We start from the raw sequence: 26,900 nt of genomic DNA, 5'->3' as shown, positions 1-26,900 counted from the left end.
GTATATAGGGCCCCCACCCCCCTTCTTGCCACAGTATACTATAAGTAATAAACACCTATACTTACCTTATGCTGCTGTCAGTGATTTGATGCAGGCCTCTTCCGGCCTGTGTGCCGCTCTGTACGGCTCAGGCGGCGCAATGACGTCATGTGCCTCCGGATAAAATGGTCCGCTGGGCCGTATACGGCTCGAGGGCCATAGTTTGCCCATCACTGCTCTAGACTTATGGAGGCCACTTTGCTCTTTTGGAACTTTTGCCCCATAAGACGCATTTTATTCCCCCCAAAAGTGATGAAGTTTGATTTGATGGTAAATGGGAAGGGGGCAGTCTTCCAGCTGTTCACCAGCACCGTGCTGCAAATGTCAAGGTACATCGGGTTAACAAACAAACAGAACCTCCTGCCTAGACCCAGCTTGCGCAAAGCCTTGCCCATGAATTCATGAGACACTCTGTCAAAGCCTTCTCCTGATTAACGCTGACCAGGGCCGCGTGTACACGGCGGACTTTGTATTGTACCGTGTCTCTCATGAGAGCGAGGCTGTCTGCGATCCAGCGGCCAGGAATGCCGCAGGTCGGATCCGGGTGGACGATTCTGCCGATGGCAACCTTCAACCGGTTGGCTAGCACATTGGCGAGGATCTTGTAGTCCATGTTCAGGAGAGAGATGGGACGCCAGTTTTTCAAGTCACATCTCTCCCCCTTCTGCTTATACAAGATCATGATCATTCCTTCCCTCAATGATGGGGGCATTCTACCCTCCACCACCATCTCCTCATAGAGTTCCAGCAGGTCCAGGCAGATCAGATCCCCCAGCGCTACATAGAGCTCCGCTGGCAGACTGTCACTACCTGGGGTCCTGCCAGACCTAAAGGATCTAGCGGCAGAGAGCACCTCCCCCACCCTCAGAGGGTCATCCATTGCCGCCGCACCTGCAGGGTCAAGATGGTTAGTAATACCTGACAGGAATTTATCAGCGGTTTTCGGGTCTGTGTTCTTCGGGGAGTAGAGGTTGCAGTAGTAGTCTCATCACTTCCTACTTCCCAGATCTTATGTTGCCATCCTTGTCTCGAAGTTTGTTCCGGGGCGTGTGGCCGGCGTGGAGTTTCCTGAAAAAGAACCACTTAAACTTCTCACCCTTCTCCAGGTTCTCCACTTTGGAGCGGAAGAGAATTCGCATGGATTCCTCCTCAAAGTGCCTTTTCAGGCTCCTTTTGGTCTCCTCCAGCCCCTCTCTAACGCTCCAGCCACACTGGTGAGGGTCTTGCAGGGACCGCAGCTCTCTGAATGCCCTCTTCTCACACGCCTGTTGTTTGGCCTGAAAGAAACAATGAAACTGGAATTTAACATATTCCCACCAGTCACTAGTCCGTTCAAACAAACATTTGTCATTCCGATAAGCTATGTAGACCTCTCTAAGCTCCGCAAGCATGTCCTTCCGATTCAACAGAGCGCAGTTCAGTTTCCAGGATCGGGGGGGAACCTGTTCCCAAGGTTGCACTGGACCTGAATGGCTCTGTGATCGGAGAAGAAGCAAGGGATCATAGAGTGCCTACACCGCCTGACTGCCCAAGAGGTGAACACAAAGTCTATCCAAGATGGAGTGAGCCATTAGGTCGGCTCCACGTATAATTACTGGAGCCCTTCCCTATTGACCCCACAGCGTCCTGCTCAATAAGCAGTTTGGAAGTGACATCTAACTTGCTCGAAGTGCTGGAGCTGCGTCCGTCCTCCTCGATCGGCCAGTTGAAGTCCCCGGCCATCACTACCGCCCTAGTAGTAGCAAGCTGCAGTCGTAGGGCCTGGAAAAGCTACAGTTGCTCACCCTTGGTAGGGGAAGAATACACATTGATGATAACCGGCTCTCCCGCCCAGGAACCGTCTACGACAAGTAGCCTGCCGCAGACGAACTCCTGGACGGAGTCAAGTGTAAAAGCGCTTCCCCTGAGGAGCATGGCCACCCCGGACGACTTACCGTCACCACCACCGGACCAGTAGGACGGGCCATGGGACCACCGCCTCGCCAGATGGTTGTGAGGCATAGAGGGGGGCAAAGCACACTCCTGCAACATGTACATGTTGGCAACCTGGGAACTAACAAGTTAGTACCGTCTGACACCTGGACCCATCCATAATGCTCCTAACATTAATGGAAAAAAGCTTAAAATTTGCAATCATGTAGGAAAATAAATAGGTTAGCAGAAACAATACAGCTTAGTTACCACCCTGATCAACCGGCGGCTTCTTTCTCTTGTCCGCTGTCTGTGAGTGGCCTCTGCAGCAGCTGGATCTGGGCTTCAATTTCGGCTATGGTTGTCTGGTTGTATGGTTGCTTGCGGGTCGGCGGTTCCCCCGTTGGCCACTATTTCTTCCATGTCTCGTCGAGTTTTTTGGTGGTCTGGGACCCTTGCTGCTCGGGGCCTCGTCGGCGGCCGCCTAATCCTCCACCTGCTGCTCCATTTCTTTTTTGTTGGGCAGGGGGGATTCCACCACCTCAACCATCTTTTTCTTGTAGTGGTCAGTGATGGGGCTGTCCCTCTCCTTTCTCTTCCCCTTTCTTGGTTGGACACCTGGCGACAAGAGAGCGGGCTATTCCTCCTCGTAGGAGACTGCAGCAGCTGGAGGAGCGGTTAGTGCTGCTGCAGTGGTGGCTGTGGGGCAGGTTGGGCTGTGGGCGCGGGGAGGTGCCACTGAGATTACGATGGGCAGATGGATTTGGACTGCCTCAGTGGTGGTGGTGACAGGGAGGGGGTTGTCTGCTTACCTTCCTGGTCACTGCTGGGGTTCCTGCTGGCCGGAGCTCTGGCTGCGACAACTGTCCAGGTGCGTTCCCTCCTCGGGCAGTCCTTGTAGACGTGGGAGGCCAGACCGCACAGATTGCATACCGTCTTCTTGGTGCAGTCCTTTGAAGTCGTGTCCTGCCACATGACAAATCCTGCAGGTGTCCTCCTTGCAGTGCTTCATCTGGTGGACCTTCTTGCTGCATTTCCTGCAGACCTGCGGCATATCTGGGTAGTAGATGAAGGCCGAAGAGTTGCCCAAGGAGAATGACTGACTGACTGACTGACTGTGGCATGTGCTGTACGCCATCCGGGTCTGAAGGGTCTTTGTTGAGGCGGACGATGACAGACCACTTGTCGGTCCAGAAGCCGTTTCCGTCCAAGATGTGGGTCGGATCCCTCACCACGGTGCAGAATGGCTTCAGTAAGGTGACTATGTCCTTGCCTGTGATTTGTGGATTCCGCATAGAGACGATCACTCTCCTTTCTTTCCTCTGTACGGGGCAGATGCCCACAAAGCGCCTGAAAGGGGATTCTTGTCTCACTGCTTTGACCATCTCCCAGTACCTTTTGCAGATGGCCACGGAGGCAAAAGTGATCCAGAACATCCCTGCAAAGAACGAACGGATGCTCACCACTTCTGGCTTTGGAGTCAAAATCAAGGCGTCCCCAGTCAAAAGGTTATATAAATTAGAAACATCTGTCCATGAAGGAGCAAGGACCATACATGACCACCACACATGAAGCATGGTACCCGGCGCTGCACCATATCTCCAACAAAGGCCGTATTCCACTGATCCTCTGTAAAGGAGATCTGCAGCTCTGCTGCCCATTTCACAAAAGCTGGTTTATTAGACTCCCGTTCTCAACCATTGTCCCTCAACAAACATAAATGAGTGAGATCCCTTGGGTGGGAACAATTAACGAAAAGCACAGCTTTTCAAATAGAGTGAGCGTGGACCGTGCAAAGGACCGAGAAGGAAGAGATGTTAACAAGCTCCTTAACTGAAATTATCGGCGCAAATATTTTTCCTTCAAGTCGTTTTTATTCAATTTTTGCATATAATACTTAAGTGCAACGCAAGTACAGCAGTATTGACATAGCCATCCAAGAATGTCAGAAGTAATCCGGTGCAGTATAATGTAGGCATAAAATAAGACATGAACACAAATACAGTCCATATAACATACCAAAATACCCCTCCCCTCCCCCTGCCCGAACCACACCAGACCATTTACGATCCACCCCTTCCATTCTGCTCCATCAGCCAGTGCTTAAACCCAGGATAGAATGCCCAGAGCAGCGAATATTATACACCTTGTGTGTCTTAGCCAAAAAGTCTTCTCCCCATATTGGTTAATAAAAGGTGACCAGATGGTATACCCGGCGTTTGCATCCATGGTCCCCATATAGAAGCTAATTTCTTTGCAGTACCCCTTTTGGTATATACCCCTCTTTCTAATTCAATCATTGCATTCATGCAAGCTATAAATTCTCATTTAGAAGGCACGTCAGTGCTTATCCAGTACTTGGCTATTAGTTTTCTGGCATTATACAGTAACCTACGAATAGCTGTGGCTGTACCCTCCTCAGTCATCCTGCAAGAGACCCAGTACACAGACGATGGGGTCAGCTAGAAGCCTAATCTTGTATATTGCATAAATAACATCTAGAACATCCTTCCAGAAAGGCCCCAGCGCTGTGCATTCCCAAAACATGTGAAAAATGTGAGCATCTGGAACAGCACATTTCGGGCAATGAGATGTATCTCGCAGGCCCAGCTTGTGAAGGAACATGGGCGTGCGATATAGCCTATGCACTAAATACAATTGTGACAATCTCTGTGGTTCACATAGAGATAAAGATGGGTCTCTCTCCAACATCTCTGACCATTGAGTCAGACAAAGGTCCCAGATCCGCACTCCACTGATCTCGTACCTTCAATGGGAAAAAGTCTTGATAAAATTAAAGAAGGATCTTATAAAATACTGATATCGTTCCTCTAGTATCTCTGCCTTTTTCTAATGTGATCAGCTATCAATGATACCTTTATAGCAAGATCCTTTCACTTTTCCTTGCATTACTAAGGCGTGGCGCAGTTGTAAATATTGATAGAAGTTCGAGTTAGCTAGGCTAAATTCTACTTTTAGTTGATCATAGCTCTTAAAAATTGGAGTACGGTTGGGACAGCCAAAATATCCCCCTGCACTTCCAAATCCTGTTAACTTCTGCACCTCCAGTAGGTCACTATGGTCCCACAGAGGGCTAATCGTGGTACACCCTAATGCTCCAGTTATTTATTTCACTTTCTGCCACACTTTACGAAATAGTCTAATGCTAGGGATAGTATCTGGCGGACGCGTGTCCGAGCTGAGTTCCAAGATATATGATGGTGTTTTGCCTCCCAAGAGAAAAGATATCGGGGTCCCAGCAGGGTTTATACCACCAGTGACTTCCCAGGATTGAAACTGCTGGGCTTGCGAAGCTAAAAAATAGAGCCAGGGATTGGGTACAGCTAATCCTCATTATCCTTATTCTCTGCAAGGTTTCCAGTCTAATTCTAGGGGATTTTTTGTTCCAGATTAATGACCGAAATAGACCTTGAATTTTATAAAAGTATTTCATGGGGATCCAGATCAGGCTATTGTGTAGAATATACAAAAATTGGGGCCTGGTGTAGTATTCTTGCCTGAGAGAAAATCAGGTAGAGGTCTAAGACTACCATCCTTTTAAAACCTTTTGTAATCTAGCTATAGAGTCAGTTGAATAAGAGCTTCGACAAGGTGGCTGTAAAAAGCGGGTTACCCACTAAAGGCAAGAGAGGGCCTAGAGTGGAACTAAGGTTGGATTGCAAGGCAAAACCCCTCCATGCAGAATACAGTGATTCCAGCAGCGTAGACAAAGTGATATTTGTCAGAGAAGGCTCCCTCAGCACCAAAAAGATCGCCTGGGCTTGGACCGTGTCCTCGGTGTGTTCCATCTGGACCTAGAGTTTGTTAGTCTTATGGTATAAGATATCAATATGCATTTGCTTATAGTGGCCCTGTAAGGTGTACGCATTGCACCCGCACTGAATGTGCACATGGCTGTGCACATGAATGGTGATCTTCACGCATCACTTGTGCGTTGCATGAAAATCGCAGCATGCTCTATATTGTGTGTTTTTCACGCAACGCAGGCCCCATAGAAGTGAATAGGGCTGCATGAAAATCGCAAACAAGTGCGGATGCGGGGAGATTTTCACGCATGGTTTCTAGGTGACGATCGGGATGGGGACCCGATCTTTATTATTTTCCCTTATAACATAGTTATAAGGGAAAATAATAGCATTCTTAATACAGAAGTAAATTGGGGATGGAGGGGTTAAAAAAATAAAAAAATTTAACTCCCCTCATCCACTTGTTCGCAAAGCCCGGCTTGTCTTCTTTCTTCTTCTTTTGAGGACCTGGGAGGAAAAGGACCTTTGGTGACGTCACTGCGCTCATCACATGGTCCATCACTCTTTCACACTCTTGTTTTGGCTTTTCGTTTGTGAGATCCGTTCAGGGCACTCACAAGCGGTCCAAAACAGATCAGTTTTGCCCTAATGCATTCTGAATGGAAAAGGATCTTCTCAGAATGCATCAGTTTGCCTCCAATCAGTCTCCATTGCTCTCTGAAGGCGGACACCAAATGCTGCCTGCAGCGTTTTGCTGTCGGCTTGATGAAGCAGAGCCAAACGGATCCGTCCTGGCACACAATGTAAGTCAATGGGGATGATTCAGTTTTTTCTCTGGCACAATAGAAAACGGATCCATCTCCCATTGACTTTCAATGGAGTTCATGACGGATCTGTCTTGGCTGTTACAGATAATACAAACTGATCCGTTCATGACGGATGAATGCGGTTGTATTATTTTAACGCATCAGTTTTTTCAGATAAATGACTGATCCGCCCAAACCTCGAGTGTGAAAGTAGCCTAAGCATCTACATTAAATAGGGAAATAGGCCTATAGTTCTCACAATAAGCAGGATCTTTTCCTGGCTTAGGTATCACTGTTTTGTGAGCTCCTAAAGACTGTGTGGGGAAAGGGCACTCCTTGGAAATGGCTTTAAAGGCCTCTAGCATGGATGGGAAAGGGAAGAATTTAAAGGGGTTCTGCACTTTGTTTAAACTGATGATCTATTCTCTGAATAGATCATCAGCTTCTGATCAGCGGGGTCCAACACCCGGGACCCCAGCTGATCAGCTGTTTGAGAAGGCAGCGGCGCTCCAGCAGCGCCGCAGCCTTCTCACTGTTTACCGCAGGCCCGCGACTAGTATCAACTTGCCTGGGCGGGGCTAAGCTCCATTCTAGTGAACAGAGCTTAGCCCCGCCCAGGCCGGTGATACTAGTCGTGACGTCACTGGGCCAGCGTTAAACAGTGAGAAGGCTGCGGCGCTGCCTTCTCAAACAGCTGATCGGCAGGGGTGTCGGACCCCCGCCGATCAGATGCTGATCTATCCAGAGGATAGATCATCAGTTTAAACAAAGTGCAGAACCCCTTTAAGTATTCATAGAGCCTTGGGGTGAAGCCATCTTGACTTGGACTTTACCTGCTTTCAATCCCTTATTGACCCTCTCTAGTTCTGAAGCAAAAAAAATCCTGACCCAACCCCACTGATGTTGGGAGTGTGCTAGGCCCATGAACCTCTAAATAATTGATAAAAAAAACTTCTTGGGATGGGTCTCATGTTCTGTTGGGTCTACGATTTATAGAATAAAGTCCCAAATAGAACTGTCAGAATTCCTCTAAAATATCTTTAGAGAATGGATCAGACCTCCAGTTTCTGTGTTCAGCGCCATTACCTGAGTCTGGGGTAGTCTGGGATGAAGGGCTCTGGCCAGCCATTTGCCGCATTTGTCCCCATACTCATAATAACTCTTCCATATTGTATCCCTTAGGCTACTTTCACACTAGCGTTCGAGCGGATCCGTTCTGAACGGATCCGCTCATATTAATGCAGACGGTGGCTCCGTTCAGAACGGATCCGTCTGCATTATATTGTCAAAAAATGTCTAAGTGTGAAATTAGCCTGAACGGATCCGTCCAGACTTTTACATTGAAAGTCAATGGGGGATGGATCCGTTTGAAGATTGAGCCATAGTGTGTCATCTTCAAACGGATCCGTCCCCATTGACTTACATTGTAAGTCTGGACTGATCCGCACGGCCAGGCGGACACCCGAACGCTGCAAGCAGCGTTCAGGTGTCCGCCTGCTGAGCGGAGCGGAGGCTGAACGCCGCCAGACTGATGCATTCTGAGCGGATCCGCGTCCACTCAGAATGCATTGGAGCTGGACGGAAGCGTTCGGGTCCGCTTGTGAGCCCCTTCAAACGGAGCTCACAAGCGGACAGCCGAACGCTAGTGTGAAAGTAGCCTAATACATTGCGCCTTTAACAGGGGCACTAGAATTGTCAGATACAGCCCAAGCCCCATAGAAGTGACCACAAAGGGGAAAAGGGGTGTTGGCTTAGGGTTGTTTTGCTGTGACGAAGAGAGAAAAGAAAGCACTGCTGTGTCCACTGAAGTGAAAGGAGAGTGGGACACAGTTTTTACTATTGTGGTAGAGATGGCATATTGTTAGGGGTATGACTTCTGGGACACTGATCTTATGAATGAAAGGGCCACGGCGCAGGTGTAGCACTGCCTCCTCTTCTCAGCGTCCTGTCAGTGGCAGCTGCAGTCTTTAATTCACTTGAATGAGGCTGACTGTAGGTGGCTGGACACGTACAGCGTTTTGCATTTGTAGAGGGGACAATCTTTCTAAAAAAGCTAGAAGCAGCCCTGTAACTCGCATGGATCCAGCAATTTCCCCATTCATTTTTCCAATTACTCTGCTAGATTTATTTTCAAGAGGACCACTCTCCACTCCTGACATGCCTGTTTTAAAGGGGAATTCCCATCTCTGACAATGGGGGCATATTGCTAGTATAAGTCCCCATTGTCTGATAGGTGCAGGTCCCAGATGTGGGACCCACACTTATCTCATAAACTGAGCCGGCAAAGTGCTCGGCTCTTTTTGGCAGCGCCATAGAAATGAATGGAGGGTGGCCGTGCATCTGTGGTGTGCCCTCCTTCACTTTGCCGACTCAGTTTACCAGATAGGTGCGGGTCTCAGATGTGGGACCCACACCTATCAGACGATGGGGGCTTATACTAGTGATATGCCCCTATTGTCTGAGATGAGACAACCCCTTTTAATAGCTGCATCCATTCCCCATGTAACAACAATTCTGGATCATGTATTCTTATGTCTCTATGTTGTGCTGTTCTTTTGCTATTTCTACTAGAAGTTTTGAATTGCTAGCAGTCTGGCCCCTTTCACACAAGCGATTTTTCCCGCACGAATGCAATGCGGAACGTGAAAGCATAGCACCCGCACTGAATCCTGACCCATTCATTTCACTGGGTCTGTGTACATGAGCAATTTTTTTCACGCATCAGTTCTGCGTTGCGTGAAAAAACAGCATGTTCTATTTTCAGCTTTTTTTCACGCAGCCCTGGGACTGTGAATGGGGCTTCAGTGAAAAACGCATTGCATTCGCAAACAGGTGCGGGTGCAATGCGTTTTTCACTGATGGTTGCTAAGAGATGTTGTTTGTAAACCTTCAGTTTTTTTATCACTCCTGTGAAAAACGCATTGCCCCCGCGCGGAAAAAAACTGAACACAATCGCAGACAAAACTGACTGAACTTGCTTGCAAAATGGTGCGAGTTTCACTGAATGCACCCTGAACGTATCTGGACCTAATCCGTATCTTTCGTGTGAAAGAGGCCTAAGGGTACAGAGGGGAGGTAATGAGTTTGGGGGGGGGGGGGGGAGTCCCGGCACAGTCTCACTCTAGCCAGTCAGCGCTGCCATTGTCAGACTGGGGTTTTGTACCTGAAAATGCTTAGTTTTCCTATAGAGAGACACCGTCCTGTCAGCTTGAATTTTCTAATCGGTCAGCATTAGAGATGGTTCACAGCAAGGTCATGAGGACGATATTTTGGCACTTTAGAAAATCATAGCTATCAGCCAAGAACATATCCTTATCCTTGCAGATAAAATCCTTTAATTTCGAAGTTGCTTTTTCTTACTTCTGAACCTCTGTCTCCAGGAACTGCTGGAGAAATCAAAGACAATAATTTAATAAGAAATTTATACCAAGAAAGGGAAATGCATACAACCATGTGCAAGCTGTTTGCAAGGAAGTAGTGCAGCACTATGCCCAGTTTAAAGGGGTTCTCCGGGAATTATTTAAAATGACTGTCCTAGAATGTGAGCAGTACTAGTTGCCACCATTTGTAGAGCTGGAAGGGGGGCGGGTTAGGGGCATGGCCTCGCTACAATGCTCTACAATAGATGGTAATGATGTGATCCCGCCTGTGATATGTTATGGTACCTGTCTGACAGGAATATGTTATGGTACCTGTCTGACAGGAAAAGTCACCAATATGTGGTATATGCAAGTGCCAAAGCGTATTGTGTAATGAGACCCTGACCCCCTCAGCCCCCTAGGCAGCTCAGCGAGTGGAGGCAACCAGTGCTGCTCGCTTTTTAGGGCGGGTTGCCAGAGGCCATTTTAAATAATTCTCAAAGAACCCCTTTAAATGGTGTGAAGCTTCACAGGAACTTAGGCTAAAAGGTGTCTTTTTAATAGACTCCCTCTTCTGATAATATTGATCTACTCAGAAAAATACTTATCTAAAGGGCCCTTTACACAGGCCAAAAATCTTAAAGATAGTCGCTAATAAGTGTTCATAGGAACGCTCGTTAGCGATTTTCTGCCGGTTTACACACGTACCGTTGATTACCCGATGAATCCAATCATTTGTGCGTACACAAAAATCGCCGTTTGCGGGCACCAGATCGTGCTGTGTAAACACGATCTACTGCCGGCAAAAGAGTCAGTATGGGTACAAGCGATGGTGTTAGCGATCGCCCCTCCCCATACTCTGGAGGAGATCTCTGCCTGTAAATGCAATGGTCTCCTCCACCAGTGATCAGCAGATGATCTGCTGCTCTGTCGTCCTGTGTAAAGGAACCTTCTAAAACGTTGAAAAAGAAAGGCGCCCCTGGTCCAACATGTGTTATGGATGCTATGTCAGAGTGCCTAAAGGGGAGGAAGGGAAAGTGCATTAGTGCAAACAAACTAAACACACCATAGCAAGCTGCAGTTTCAAAGGTTCACACACTAGTACATGTTAATGCATACACTACAGGGCAATCAAAGAAGTCCAGCAGAAAGAATAAAAAACAGGAACCTTACAAGCAAAGCAGACCAGAAGTCCACACAGGGAAGCTAGGTTTCCTTAAATTACCTATTGTTTACATCATGTGTTTAAACACATTTTTTAAGAATTTTTAAATGTTTCATGTCAATATCTATACTTAAACAAAACCCATAACATCCTTCATTTTTTGCACTGGCCAAGTCTAATAAGTGCCACTTCTTGGTCTCTACAGATTACTTTACTGCAGTAATATAATATTCTTATGCTGCCTGTAATGGTATAATCTCTTTGTAGGTAATTGTCAGAGCTTATCTATTTTTCCAGGACGTCCCTCCATGACAGCACCCATGGAGGTTGTCCTATTGGTCTCTGTAGGGACAGGAAGCGAGAGAGATTAAAAGGCCCCCACCCCTCCCACTCTCCAGTGTTCTTCCTGTCCCTACAGGGATGGGAGCCGAGAGAATCTTTTCCCTGCCCTGGGAATCTATATGGGGCCGAGCCTGGTCGGGGGGGTCTCCCTCTCCTCTTCAGGCTTCGGGGGCCCTAAAAGCTAGCACCTCTCTGGGTAGAGGTCCCCTGGCTTCCCCAGATACCTTCTTTTCTGGCCGCATCGGCGAGGAGCTGAAAGCGGTCGGGAGCGCTGTGTGGTGGCCGCGGTATCAGGGAGCCGAGGCCGCTTCTTCCGGGTTCGGGAGCTCTGGGATCGGCTGCGGCTCCTGCGCTCGGCGCTCCTCCCGTTCGGCGTGCAGCCCATGTGACCGGAAGTGCGGGTCACATGGGCGAAAGAAAGATGGCGGCGCCCAGGGAACGCCGAGCCCGGCGGAATGCACGCAGGGGGGGTCGACTCTGCATGGCATTGAGTCCCCCCCCCACCTGGAAATAAGGAGGCGGAGCCGCGCGGCAACGGGTGGACCAGGTAGGACTTAAATTGAATGTCAGTTTGCTGTCCAGGTGTGGTATGGAGGTCCAGATGTCAGCTATGCAGGACACTAGCGCAGACATCCCTACCCCGAGTCATGTAAGTAAAGTGAGATGTATCCAGGTCCCTCTCCTTTATTCCTTACGCTGGGCTAATGGTCTCTCTCTCTTCCTACCAGGGGGAGAAAGACACCACGGTTAAGTCGCTGGGAGAGCCTAAAAAGAAACCCAGAAGATGTGCGCTATGCTCAAAGAGACTGGGGGAGGCATATATAAAAGCCCTGTGTAGTGACTGCCTAGCAAAGATCCTCAGAGACGAACAATCCTCCCTTCTGGCAGACCTGAGAGTGATTGTGAAAGAGGAGATCCAGGCGGCCAGCTCTAGTGTAGCGCAGAAACCCTGTGCCGTCTCCCCTCCCCCCAAAAGACCCCGTGTGCTCAGGGAGTCGGATTCTGAAGAAGAAGGCTTATACCTTTCAGAAGGGGAAACCTTAAAGGGGGACGACGATCAGGGTTCCTCCCATATGGCCGACGATCAGAGAAGATATCTCTTCTCACAAGAAGATCTAGATCCCCTCCTGTCGGCTGTAACACAGACTATGGATATAGAGGAAGAGGAGCAGACTCGCTCGATACAGGACGAGATGTTCGGCGGCTTAAAAGCTAGGAAGAAAAAATTGTTCCCGGTGAACGAGAATTTGAAGGACCTAGTCATAGACGAATGGGCTGACGCCGATAAGAGATTGTATATACCGCGGGAATTTAAGAACAGGCTTTTGTTCAACCCGGAGGACACAAAACTGTGGGATGTAGTCCCTAAAGTCGATATCCAGGTGGCGAAGGTGGTAAAAAGAACCACCCTCCCCTTTGAGGACTCAGCCCAGTTAAAGGAGCCAATGGATCGGAAGATCGACGGTTTGCTCAAAAGAGCATGGGAAGTTTCGGCCAATAGCATTAACACCAATATTGCTGCTACGTCCGTGGCCAGATCTCTGTGTCTTTGGGTGAACCAGCTGGAAGAACATCTTAGGCAAGACACCCCTAAGGAAGAGATCCTGGCGTCATTACCCCTATTTAAGATGGCTGCATCCTTTGTAGCAGACGCCTCAGCAGAGTCCATAAGATTTGCAGCAAAAACAGACTCCCTAACCAATACGGCAAGGAGAGCCCTGTGGCTAAAACCCTGGTCGGGGGATATAGCCTCCAAGAATAAACTATGCGCCTTACCCCTTAAAGGTTCTCACCTCTTTGGTCCGGTACTGGATGAGATCCTGGAGAAGACAGCGGACAGAAAGAAGGGGTTTCCGGAGGAAAAAGGAAAGAAACCTTTGCCCTTTCGTAAGACAACCAGCAGCTTCCAGGGCACTCCCAGAGGTAAAGGGAAGACTGGAAGGTGGAGCTACCCCAAAGGGGGAAAAGGTCGAGGTTTCCTTTTTAACCCCAATTCCAAGCCTGAGAAACAATGACGCCAGGCCAGTAGGGGGCAGACTCCAGTTCTTTTGGGAAGAATGGACCAGGATAACCAAAAACCAATACATCCTGGAATCCATCCGAACGGGGTTCAAGATAGAGTTTCGCCTTCCTCCTCCTCATCTATTCCAGACCACAGTCTTTCAATCGACCTCTCTGCAGGACCAGCTCCTGACGGACATCCAAAAACGTCTGACTTTAGGCGCAATTGTACAAGTCCCTCCTTCAGAGGAGTTCAAAGGTCACTACTCAAAACTCTTCCTCATCACAAAACCAGATGGCTCCAAGAGAACCATCATCAATCTGAAATTTCTGAACAAATGGATAACACATCATCATTTCAAGATGGAATCAATAAAATCGGCAATTCCGTTGATAAGCCCAGGGGCGTTCCTATGCACCCTGGATCTAAAGGACGCATATTATCACGTCCCCATTCACCCTCATTGTCAGCAATATTTGAGGTTCGCAATCAAGAAGGACGGAAGGATTATGCATTTCCAGTTCCAATGTCTCCCGTTTGGAATTTCATCAGCCCCACGCATCTTCACAAAGGTAGTGGCGGAGATAGTTGCCTATCTAAGACAGAGACAGGTAACTATAGTCCCCTACCTAGACGACTTTCTGCTTGTGGCAGACTCAGAGGAGGAGTTAGAGCTTCACAAAGGAAGGACTCTATCTTTACTCACTCGTCTAGGATGGAAAATAAACCTGGAGAAATCGGACCTACAACCAGCAACGCAAAAGAAGTTCCTAGGAACCCTCCTAAATTCCGTGACCCAGTACTCTCTTCTTCCCCAAGACAAGCAGGTCAGCATAAGGGAAAGAATAAGAGCCTTCAAACTAAAGAAAAAACGGACTCTGCGGGAAGCCATGCAGGTCCTAGGACTGATGACCTCATGCATCACAACTGTTCCTTGGGCCCAGTTCCATACAAGAACCCTCCAGGCGGAGGTCCTCGCTTCTTGGGACAAGGACCACAGATCACTAAACACCAAGGTATCTCTTTCAGACGGGGCGGTAAACTCCCTCTCCTGGTGGTTGGTAACAGAAAACCTGTCCCGAGGAGTTGCCTGGAACACGATACCGCTCAAAACATTAACCACGGACGCAAGCAGCCATGGTTGGGGAGCCCACCTAGGGGACCAGTTCTTTCAGGGCAGTTGGTCCGACGCAGACGCCCTAAGATCCTCAAACTACAGGGAATTGAAAGCGGTCTGGGAGTCCCTAAGAGCGGCAGAACATCTCCTCATAGGTCATCATGTCCGAGTGCTATCGGACAACGTAACAACAGTTTGCTACATAAAAAGACAAGGAGGGACGAAGAATCCTCATCTCCAGGACCTAGCGAATCTCATCTTCAGCTGGTCAGAGGAGAAGATCTTGTCCATTTCAGCCACACACCTGAAGGGATCTCTCAATTACACAGCGGACTTTCTCAGCCGACAATTAGTCAGGCCAGGGGAATGGAAGTTGAACCAGGAGGTATTCCAAATGATTTGCCAACAGTGGGGGAGACCTCAAGTGGATTTATTTGCGTCCAGCAGAAATACTCAGCTGGACTATTTCTTCTCGCTAGACCCAAGAGGAGGACCACTGGCGGTGGATGCTCTTTCCCAACCTTGGGATATGAGCCTAGCCTACGCTTTTCCCCCACTTCTCCTCATACCGCTAATCCTGAAGAAATTGAGAGGGTGCTCATCCACGCTGATCTTGGTAGCTCCAGCTTGGCCCAAGAGAGCCTGGTTTTCGGTTCTAAAGACCATGTCCATCAGGGAACCAATAACCCTTCCAAGAAGACAAGACCTACTATCACAAGGTCCTCTGTTTCACCCCAACCTGGACAAACTGAACCTTACAGCGTGGATCCTGAGAGGCAAACCTTAAGGAACAAGGGACTCTCGGACAAGGTAATTTCAACTTTACAGAGCTGCCGCAAACCTATTACAAGAGCAATATACAACAAGATTTGGAAAAAGTTCTCATCCTGGTTGTCACAGAACCAGGCAGATGCCAGATCCCCCACGGTGGGTTGTATTTTAGAGTTCCTTCAGGAGGGGTTTGATGCAGGTCTGAAACCCAGCACACTCAAAGTACAGGTCTCGGCACTCAGCTGTTGTCTCGATACTCCCCTTGCAGATCATAGGTGGATTAGAAGCTTTCTAAAAGCAGCTTCCAGATTGAGGCCCACTTTAAGACAGTCGGTTCCCCCCTGGAGTCTGAACGTAGTTCTAGAAGGATTATGCGATCCTCCGTTTGAGCCGATTGGGCAGATATCCGAAAAATTTCTGTCTCTCAAAGCAGTGTTTCTTCTGGCTATAACCACAGCCCGCAGGATAGGGGAAATCCAAGCCTTGTCAATTAAACAACCTTACTTAAGGATTTTGGATGACCGCATAATCTTGAAGCCAGACCCAGCCTTTCTACCTAAGGTGGTCTCTGCTTTCCATAGAGAACAAGAGCTAACACTCCCTTCATTTTGTTCCCTCCCCAAAAATATACAGGAGGAAAGATTCCAGAGGCTGGACGTTAGAAGAGCAATCCTGGCCTATCTGGACAGAACCAGTTCCTGGAGAAGATCAAGTAATCTGTTCATCCAGTTCGGTGGGAAGAATAGAGGCTTGAAGGCCTCAAAACAGACGCTGGCTCGGTGGATTAAGGACACCATCAGAGAAACATACAGGCTGCAAGAAATAGCCTGCCCCTTAAATCTGAAGGCACATTCCACGAGAGCAATGGCAACTTCCTGGGCCGAAAGGGCCGACGCTACAATTGACCAGATTTGCAAAGCGGCAACCTGGTCTAGCTTCCTGACTTTTGCCAAACATTACAGGCTAGACGTTTTGGCCGGACAGGACTTGGCCTTTGGGCGGAAAGTCCTTCAGGCAGTAGTCCCCCCCTAGGAGATTCAGTTGTTAGTTCTCCATGGGTGCTGTCATGGAGGGACGTCCTGGAAATACTGGTTTAGTTTACCGGTAAATCCTTTTCCAGGAGTCCGACATGACAGCACCCTGTACTACCCTCCCCGTTATGCTGGTTCCAGCCTTGTAAGCAGTGTGAATATAACATTGTGATAATAAAGGTGTTGGATCCTATCCGGTGTAGTAATTTGGTAAAACACTGGAGAGTGGGAGGGGTGGGGGCCTTTTAATCCCTCTCGCTTCCTGTCCCTACAGAGACCAATAGGACAACCTCCATGGGTGCTGTCATGTCGGACTCCTGGAAAAGGATTTACCGGTAAACTAAACCAGTATTTTCCTTGTATAGTGATCTTTGCACAGGTCACAGAACATGCCTAGAAAACTGTCCCATAGAAGTCACTGAGGTCCCCTCCTGACCACTGTGTCTATGGACCATGGGCTGTCGTAAAGCAATATTCTTAATGCTTTCTTAAATGCTATTAAGAACAGCTCAGCCAAGATGGCTGCCTCTGTAATCATGTTCAGGAAATAAAATAGTTATTTTTTTCTGATTGAAAATATTGTTGACTAGAAAAAAGGATATGTGTTGATATCATCTGGTTTAAACTGTCAGGTATCATTCTTGTTAACACATTTCCTATAAGGACCTTTTACAATGGTTGATGGAGTATACTGTTGTCAGGAAGGAAATGTCTTTGGAGGTGGCTGCTGCATGTACATGCAGTGATCTACTCCACTTTGTGTTTGTACAAATATTCATTCGTGATAATCTGCCTGAATATTGGTAGTGTAAAGGGGCCTTTAAATACGCTAAGGGGTCTCTATTTAAATAGTGATTCATTAAAAATTCCGTCTGTCCTACACAGGGACAGAAATACCCCATTATTGTACTGCTGGTTAGGACCTAAGGGGATATCCGCCTATCCACAGGACAGGAGATAACTAACTGACCAGTGGTGGTCCAACCACTGGGACCCCACTGATTCCGAGCACAGGGATCCTATTTTCCCATCCTGATGGAGCGGCAGGTTGAACTTGCGCCCTGCCGCTACATTCTTAGCCAGAAATAGTTGAATGCTGTACTGGGCTGTCACCAGCAGTCCCATAGAGAATAAATGTTTGGATAGTTGACAGGTTCTCTTTAAAGGCTATGTACACCTTTTTGGAGGCAATTTTTGTTTTATGATTGCATTTTACTCATTTTTGGCTAATTCTGTCACAAAGGGCTTATTTTCTAAGGCCGAATGCACACTGCCGTGTTCCGCGGCCGAGAGCGGTCCGTGGTATGCCGGGCTGGATTCCTGTTCAGAGCAGGAGCGCACGGCGTCATTGGTTGCTATCACGCCATGCGCCTCATGCCGCCGCTGCACTACAGTATTACACTCGTATGATCTATACGAGTGTATTACTGTACAGCAGCGGCGGCATTAAGCGCACGGCATCATAGCAACCAATGACGCAGTGCATTCGGCCTAACTGTGTGACTGGTACTTTCACTTTGTGCCAGTCATCTAATAAACCTTCTCTCTAAACTACTAGGAGGTCATGAAACACTTACTTAAGCCACATGAAGTAAAATAAGAACTGAGCTATGATGAGTGTTTATAAGGTCAGAGAGCAGAGATAAGGAGTCTGACAGCTCCCCAACTGACGGAATAGAAAGATAATCCAGAGGCAGCTACTACAGCATCTCACCTATGTACACAAAAAGAGATTCCAGATTTTTAATAAAGACCAATAGAAATCATGATTTTTAGCTCAAAATAAGTGCAATGCAATAATAGAAAAATTGCCCCCAAAGGTGTACATAGCCTTTTACGTTAGAATGTTATAAATGAGCACTATGCGGTCCTATGATTGCTGGATCATTGCAGTCTTGTGGTAGTAATATATACTATATAGCTAAAAATATGTGGACAGTCAATCTAATTAGTCCGTTCATCACTAACTGCTACACCCGCTACTGAAAGATGCATGAATTCAAGCGTACAATTTCCATAGACAAACATTAGCAGTAAGAGGAGACACACTCAAAATGCAGTGACTTTCATCGTGGTATTGTCATGGGCTGATATTCATGTGTCTGCCTGCTAGAGCTGGTCTAGTCTGTAATGTGGGAAAGTCTAGGGAACTGCTGCCTCTTGGAGCATCATTCGCACAGGAATAATTTGTGGGAAGCTTCCTGGATTCGATCACCATAGCAAAGCGACGCACAAAAGCCTGAAATCACTCTGTACAAAGCCAGTTTTCAGCCAGCATGATATAAAGCGTACCACTATTCTTCTACATTTGAATTAAGGATGATGTGCTTCAGGTCAAGTTTCACGTTCTGTGCTTTACAGACAATTGTAATTTGGGAGCTGCATCTTTTTCACACCCTCTTGATTATTACTTTTCCTCATTTAAAAATAATAATAAAAAAAAAATGGCTGCACACCATTATACATGCAAACAACTGAGTTAAGAAATGGGGGTCATTCTAAATAAGTGGTACAATACCGACTGTAAATGAGTTAATGGAAGCTCTTAGCGCACATATTTGCTCAAACATGTGTCGGGCCCATCTACCAGGCGTCAAGGTGGCTTCCGCAGATGGGTCCCTAACTCTAAATATACTGCCTCACTTTGGACTTATTTAAGCCTACAATATTCAGGGCAGTCTAGAGACCAGATACATACGCACTCTGCTCAGAAGTACCAGGTAAATGGGCATGTTCAGTCTAAAAGAGGCGCTACCCTCAATATATACCACAAGAAAATTTAGACTAGAACCTTCAGAATCACAGGTGCATATCCACGAAGCAAACATAATTATAAAAAACTAAATGGCTGCACACCATTATACATGCAAACAATAGAGCTAAGAAATGGGGGTCATTCTAAAAAAAATGGTAGAATACTGACTGTAAATGAGTTAATGTAAGCTCTTGGCGCACATATTTCCTCATTTAAGCCAGATTATGGCTTTTTCGATTTTTAATCGTGAAATATTAATAAATGTGACATTTGTTCAATTTAAATCATAGTTTGGGGTAGGCTTAGTTTTAAAGGGTTGGCCCAAGAATGACAACTTATCACTTATGGATAGGATAGTGTCTGATCACTTGGGGGTCCCACCACTCATGTGACTTAGGGTTCCCATCTTCCCTGTGTGAATAGAATGGTGGTGTGCATGTCCCACAGAAGTGAATGGACTACAGGTCACACATTCTCTCCTCCACTCTATTCACACAGGGTACTTGAGGACCTCCGTTTTTGTAAACGTGAGTGTCCCTGAGGTTGGACCCCAGGGATCATACATTTATCACCTATCATGTGGATAGGTGATACATGTTATTAATGGAAATCCCCTTTTATAAATCCAAATTTAAGTTAAGTAAACCATGTGACAAAAATAAATGTCAGTTTTTCAGCACGTGGCTCAATTTTGTTACACATATATTATTTAAAGAGTCACTGGGGGAGATTTATCAAACCTTTCATTTTCCAAAGGAGCTGTGAAAGGTGGAATCTGATTGGTTGCTATGGGCAACTAAGCCAGTTCCACTTTACACCAGAAAAAGTTTTATGTGTCATAGCGACATATCAAAGGTTTTGATTGGTGGATGTCTTGAGTGCTGTGACTCCTACTGATTGCTTGCATAGTGCGCTGTCTCTTTGCTGCAGGAGACATAATCGAGATGGGTTCATAGTGCAGTGACCCAGTGGATCACTGCTAAAGTGTTTAATACCCTAGTGGGCTTAATGTGGTTGAAGTTGTTTTGTTTTTTTTTGTTTTTTTGTACTCTGTAAATCCCAAATTATTGTTGTTGTCTATAGGCAGCAAATTGTTATAACTGGCAGACTTAGTGGGTGATGGGCTGGTTCCGCCCTCAGGTTATAGAGTCTTTGCTGAGCAGGCCTAGAGGAAGAATGCTTACATATGAACTTCTGAGAGCTAGACCTAGCCCAGGGATCCTGCATTCCTGAGACTGAAAGCTGCCAGAGAAGCAACTAAACTTAGAGAAAGAGGAAGGACATTTATGAATGGTTGAGAACCACTTTAACCGCCTCCGGACCGCCTAACGCAGATGTGCGGTCCGGAGGCGGCAGCGCTGCGTAGAGTCACGCATATATGCGTCATTTCGTCAAGGGGGGCCGCGTCATCAGCTTGCCAGCCAATGATCGTGGCTGGCAAGCTGATGATTTTTAAAAAATCCAATGAGAAGCCAGATAACAGATCATATTAGTAAATATGATCTGTTATATGGCTGCCCTGCTCCTCTGCTGGTCCTTTTTGTCGGTTGGATCCAGCAGAGGAGCAGGCTACACAGTGAGTACACCAACACTACACACTTAGCCCCAGATCACCCCCTGCACCCCAATTAACCCTTTGATCACCCCTTTGATCGCCCCTGTCAATCACTAGTGAAAGGAAAAAAGTGATCAGTGCAAACTGTCACTTTATTTTTTTCACTGGTATTGACCGTTAGGTTTTAGTATAGTTTAGGCCCCTTGGTTAGGTAGTTTAGGGATCGGTTAGCGCCCAGCCCACCGCACCGCAGTCACTGATTCGCTGATTAGCGTATCGCTAATCAGCATTTGTACTTTTATAGTATCTGGAAGTGATCAAAACTGATCACGGTCAGATCTATAATAGTATTAGTGTCACTTTAGTTCGCCCTCCACCCAAAACGCAGTGTTTGCCCGATCAGGCCTGATCGGTCGCCCACACGTGCGTTCGCCCACACCCGCCCCACCGCAGTGACAAAAAAATATATATTTTTTTTATCACTGCACATTCACTTTACACGCGCTGCGGCGATAAAAAAAATCAGTTTTGATATTTTTTATCAACCGCAGCGGCCTCTGGTACTTCGCTAGCCTCCCCTTTGTAAGACAGGCTTGCTTTTTTTTCTTGGGTAGTCTCAGGGAATACCCCTAAATTTAGTTGCCCAAATGTCAAAAGGGGTATTCTTCTGAAGAGGCCTACAGGCTTCTGACCCAGTCGGATGAGGAATGGGAACCCTCATCTGATGAATCTAGCGGGTCAGAATACAAACCTGTAGAAAGCAGTGGCTCTCTGACCCAAAGTTCGGACGAGGAGGCTGAGGTCCCTGATAGCACCAGGCGTACCCGGCCCCGTGTCGCTAGACCACAGGTTGCGCAGGATCCGCTTCAAGAGCAGCAGAGTGGGGCTGGCGCTGTCGGATTACATGGTGAGGCATACACCAGCAGCGCAGCCCTCCCTGGACCTAGTACCAGCACTGCCGTACAGCCTGGTGAAGTGGCGAGCACCAGAAAGGCAGTTGAAGCTGGTACGGTGGCACGTGCAGTAGTGACCCCGTCGCAGCCACCGCAAAGATGGGCCCGTAGAGCCCCTATAATCCCAGAGGTGCTGGTAAACCCTGATTGGCAGTCCCCAACTTCAGCCGCACCTGTAGTTCCCCCTTTCACTGCCCAGTCTGGAGTCCGGGTTGAGACAGCTCAGATCGGTTCGGCCCTGGGATTTTTTGAGCTGTTCTTGACTGCGGAGCTCTTAGAAATAGTCGTGGCCGAAACAAACAGGTATGCCACACAATTTATAACCGCCAACCCGGGAAGCTATTATGCCCAGCCTTTCCGGTGGAAACCAGTCCAAGTTTCCGAAATTAAAACTTTTCTGGGCCTTCTCCTCAACGTGGGTCTAACTAAAAAGCATGAATTGCGGTCACATTGGTCCACGAACCCAATTCATCACATGCCCATGTTCTCTGCTGCTATGTCCAGGGCACGTTTTGAGGCCATCCTGCGTTTCCTGCACTTTAGCGACAACACCGCCTCCTGTCCCAGAGGCCACCCTGCTTTTGACCGGCTCCACAAAATTCGGCCCCTCATAGACCATTTCAACCTGAAATTTGCAGATTTGTATACCCCAGAGCAAAACATCTGCGTAGACGAGTCCCTGATACATTTTACCGGGCGCCTTGGTTTCAAACAATACATCCCAAGCAAGCGCGCCCGGTATGGGGTCAAATTGTATAAGCTCTGTGAAAGGGCCACAGGCTATACCCACAAATTTCGGATCTATGAGGGAAAAGATCAGACCCTGGAGCCGGTCGGTTGCCCTGACTACCTGGGGAGCAGTGGGAAGACAGTCTGGGACTTGGTGTCACCCTTATTCGGCAAGGGGTACCATCTTTATGTGGACAATTTTTACACAAGTCTGGCCCTCTTTAGGCATTTGTTTTTAGAACGGATTGGCGCCTGTGGCACCGCGCGAAGTAGTCGCGCGGGCTTCCCCCAACGGCTCGTTACCACCCGTCTTGCAAGGGGGCAGGGGGCCACATTGTGTAGCGAAGAACTGCTTGCGGTGAAATGGAGAGACAAGCGTGACGTTTACATGCTCTCCTCCATTCACGCAGACACGACAATACAAGTTGAGCGAGCAACCCGTGTCATTGAAAAGCCCCACTCAGTCCACGACTATAACCTTCACATGGGAGGGGTGGACTTCAATGACCAGATGTTGTCTCCGTATTTAGTTTCCCGCAGAACCAGACGCTGGTATAAGAAGGTGTCTGTATATTTAATTCAATTGGCTCTGTATAATAGTTTTGTTCTCTACAGTAAGGCTGGGAGAACTGGATCCTTCCTCAAATTTCAGGAAGAGATCATCGAGAACCTCCTGTATCCAGGAGGTTCCGTGGCCCCATCCACCAGTGTAGTTAGCCGTCTACACGAGCGACATTTCCCCAATGTCGTTCCTGGTACCTCAACCCAACCGTCACCCCGAAAAAGATGTTGTGTCTGTAGCAGGAGTGGAATAAGGCGTGACACCCGCTATTTCTGTCCTGACTGTCCTGACCACCCTGCCCTATGCTTTGGAGAGTGTTTCTGGAAGTACCACACACAGGTACACCTAGCATTGGGATCACATCTCACCAGGACAGGCACACAGGGCTATTAGGGCCCATTCACTCACAGCTGCTGCAAACGTCTCCTTTCACCTGGGACAAAGTGCATAACGCACTTCGCCACCTCTTTGGGCGATTTGCGCTTTGCACATTGACCCATGGGGAAGGAGAGGTTTGTTCTATAAAGGTAAAAAAACTACTACACGCGGAAAGAATTAATTGCCTCAGGGACCCACCACAATTCTGAGATGGACTAGCCATCTGGGTCTAAGGGCTGTTTCACACGAGCGGATGCCGTGAGTGACATCTGCTGCGTGAATGACAGCCAAGACCCGATGCGGACAGCAGAAGCACGGAGCAGTAACCTGATTAATAATGCTCCGTGCCTCTCTATGATCTCTTTACTAGGAAATCACAGTGACACCTTTATCTCACTGTGATTTTGTAGTAAAGAGGTCACAGAGAGGCACAGAGCATTATCAATCATGTTACTGTTCCGTGCTTCTGATGTCGCATCGGGTCTTGGCTGTCATTCACGCAGCAGATGTCACGCATGGCTCGTGTGAAACAGCCCTAAGATCTACACCCTGCAGACCCGGCATTGCAGAACGTACGGTGCACACGACCGTATGTGTTTTGCGGTCCTGCAAAAAAAACTAAAACGGATGACATCCGTATTCCATCAGGATGACAGCCGTATTCTATCAACAATGTTCGTGTGCATGTAGCCTAATGCTGTCAATAATTTTTTAAGCTTTCTTACACATATTTAGATTCTGTCATTTATGTTGGGTTCTCTAGCAATGTAGTGTGTATAGACATTGGCAGATGTCTCCAGGCTCTACCATTCTTGGGTCAAGCGTACTACCCATGTTAGATATTTATACCCTCTCCCAATATTTTGTTCTTCCCAGAGATAAATGGTGCTAGATGTGTCTGGTAACGGTTCCCTTTCTGCTCTCCTGCTTCTTCTCCATGTCCTCTCTCCAAATCTGTACACTTATTGTACGCTATTCCGAGTGTGACACCTCTAGGTCCCCTTTGCTTTTGCACAAGTGGAAAGATCTCCTACACCGAGGTAGAAAAGGTCAGATGAGCACTAGCAGGTGTTTTCTAGTGTTTTCTGTTCATTCGCTGGAGCAGGAAGGTTCAAAAGTTAAAATTTATAGTAAAGCAGACCTTATATTTTAGATTTTAGGCTAAACTCTTATTTATAAGATTGCTATCTCTCCCAAAGCCCTTCCGTACACATGCATGATTAACCAAGGAGGTCACCAGAGAAGTCTAGCAGCAGCTTATCCCCCCCCAGTGACCTCTTTGGCTAATCATGCATGTGGCCTATTTTTCCAAGAATAAAAGGATCAGGCATGTTGAAATCCAACTGCCTGATCCTTATCCTTCAGTAGATGGTTGGCCAGCCTTGCTGAAATCAGTGGGTTCATCTGATATTAATCTTATTTGTATGGACAGCTTAAGTCATAAAACTAGTACATGCTGCAGCACATTTTGTTAAAGAAACCTACAGATTTCTCATCTATGTAGAAACTACTGTGTGCGCATGTCTGATCTCTTTAACTGATGTTTTTATTCTGTATGCCCACAGCTGATCTGAAGAGGACGATAGCGGTTCTGTTAGACGACATCCTGTTGCGCCTAGGAAAACTAGAGAACAAAATTGACTATATTGTAGTGAATGGATCATCCAGTAACAGCACTAACAGCACCACCGGGAATCTGGTTCCACTAACTACAAGTAAACGTGTCAATACCTCTGGAAAGCGATGATGAGAAAGAAATCGCCGCCCTAAGCTTAGAGAGACTCTATAGCCCCCCACCCTCCAGCTCGAGGAATAGATGTCTGGAGCGTTAACATGAGGATTTACTGCTGTAATGTCAAGTGTTACACACTTGTCAAGAATTGTAGGCCATATTTTTTTTTCGTAAATGAAAGGACATGTTTTTCTACGTGTGTGAATTTTATTAGTTGGTTCTAGATTATAATATTTAGTAATAAAAAAAGAAATATTTTGAATCTGTTGTACAAACCTATACTTGTATATTATATTTTGCTACACAGAAATGTTATGTTTTAAGCTAAGGTTTTTGAATGTGTGACCCAAAGAATGTATTTATTTGCACTGTTAAAGCATAGCATAACCATAGATGACTCGTATTGTCTTATTCATGTAAGCTCACCAATGACAAATAAAAAGATTAGGAACTGTGCATTATTTTAAAATATTTCTGGAAAGTTCCAATTTTGGTAATAAGTTTGCTTTTATTAATTAATACAAACGGATATGTTTGCTACAATCTTTTAGAAGAAATAGCTATACCTGTTACAAACTTGATATTAGTTGTAGGACAGCTGTAGTTGAGACATTTCGGTCATGGTTTAACAGACCTTTGTCAAAGTTGCTGCTGCTTTTTAGAAAGAGAGCAAGGCTACATGCATACAAACGTTGTTTGTTTCCTTGTCCGTTCTGTTTTTTTTTTTTTTTTTTTTTTTTTTTCAGATAGGATGCGGACCCATTCATTTCAATAGGTCCGCAAAAAATGCAGACAGCACACCGTGTGCTATCCGCATCCGTATGTCCGTTCCGTAGCTCCGCCAAAAAAATAGTGCATGTCCTATTTTTTTCTAGTTTGCAGACAAGTATAGGCATTATTACAATGGATCCGCAAAAAAAAGGATGCCACACGGACGCCATTGGTGATGGATCCATTTTTTATTTTTTTTTTAAACCTAAAAAAAACAGATCTGTTACCTATTGACTTTCAATGTATCTAGTGACGGATCCGTTTTCTTTCCATTTTGATTTCACACAACCGCACCCTAACAGAACGGATGCATCCTGATGCAACAAAAATCTAAACAAATCCGTTTAATTCCGATATTGAGATCCTCTGCCGAATCTCAATACTGGAATTAACAACGCAAGTGTGAAAGTAGCCTTACCAAGCACTAATTGGAATTTCACAAAAGTGTGTTAAACTATAAATAAAATGTTAAGGATACCATTGCCGTACAATAAACAAAGTTTGAAAATATCTCTTTGGCGTGCAGAGTTTTTTTTTAAAGATATCACTTGGATTGGGATTCTACCTTTGTTTCCAAATAATACAGTGTGCTGTAGCGCTTTATAGATACTTACACTGGTGCAACAAAAAGTTATGATAATTGCTGATTAGTCCTCCACATTGGCTTGGAGGAATTATATCCCATTCCTCCTTAAAAAAAAAAAAAAAAACAGCTTCAACTTTGTTATGTCGGCGGATTTCCGCTCTAAACTGTTAGCATTAGGGCCTTCTACAACATTTCTGTTGGATTGAGTTCAGGACTTTGACTTGGCCATTCCAAAACTTTAACTGCATTCTTCTTAAACCATTTGGTAGAACGACTTGTGTGCATAGGGTTGTTGTTGCACCGCATCACCCACATTTTCTTGATTAATTACTCATTAACATTAGCTAATGTAAGAAAAAACTGTAGTTGCTTAGAGGTTACCTTGGGTTCATTTGTGACCTTGCAGACTATTACATGGTGTTCGCTGGTTGACCACTCCTGCGGAGTGAAGCTATACACTATACACACACTGGTAACTCGGACTATGCCGCAAGATACAAGGAATTGGAAAATTGATCCTGCAACTATCAAGGAGAAACTGGTCCTGTTGAAGTTTTGGCAGCTCCGGG

The 26,900-nt window shown here is 46.7% G+C and overlaps 1 protein-coding gene across 1 annotated transcript in view; it reads left to right on the top strand.

Annotated features, from left to right (window-relative positions):
- Nucleotides 1-25,716, top strand: part of CCDC126 (coiled-coil domain containing 126) — a 56,362-nt gene extending 30,646 nt beyond the window's left edge. Inside the window, exon 3 of the mRNA XM_044294508.1 lies at nt 24,808-25,716. Within this exon, the coding sequence (XP_044150443.1) occupies nt 24,808-24,989 (182 nt within the window). The 3' untranslated portion in view covers nt 24,990-25,716. The remainder of the gene's footprint in view (nt 1-24,807) is intronic.
- Nucleotides 25,717-26,900: the final 1,184 nt, after the last annotated feature.

The sequence above is a fragment of the Bufo gargarizans genome, chromosome 5 (assembly GCF_014858855.1).
Source record: "Bufo gargarizans isolate SCDJY-AF-19 chromosome 5, ASM1485885v1, whole genome shotgun sequence".
Classification (NCBI taxonomy): domain Eukaryota; kingdom Metazoa; phylum Chordata; class Amphibia; order Anura; family Bufonidae; genus Bufo; species Bufo gargarizans.
Note: the sequence above shows the minus strand (reverse complement) of the source record. Positions and strands in the feature narration are given on the sequence as shown.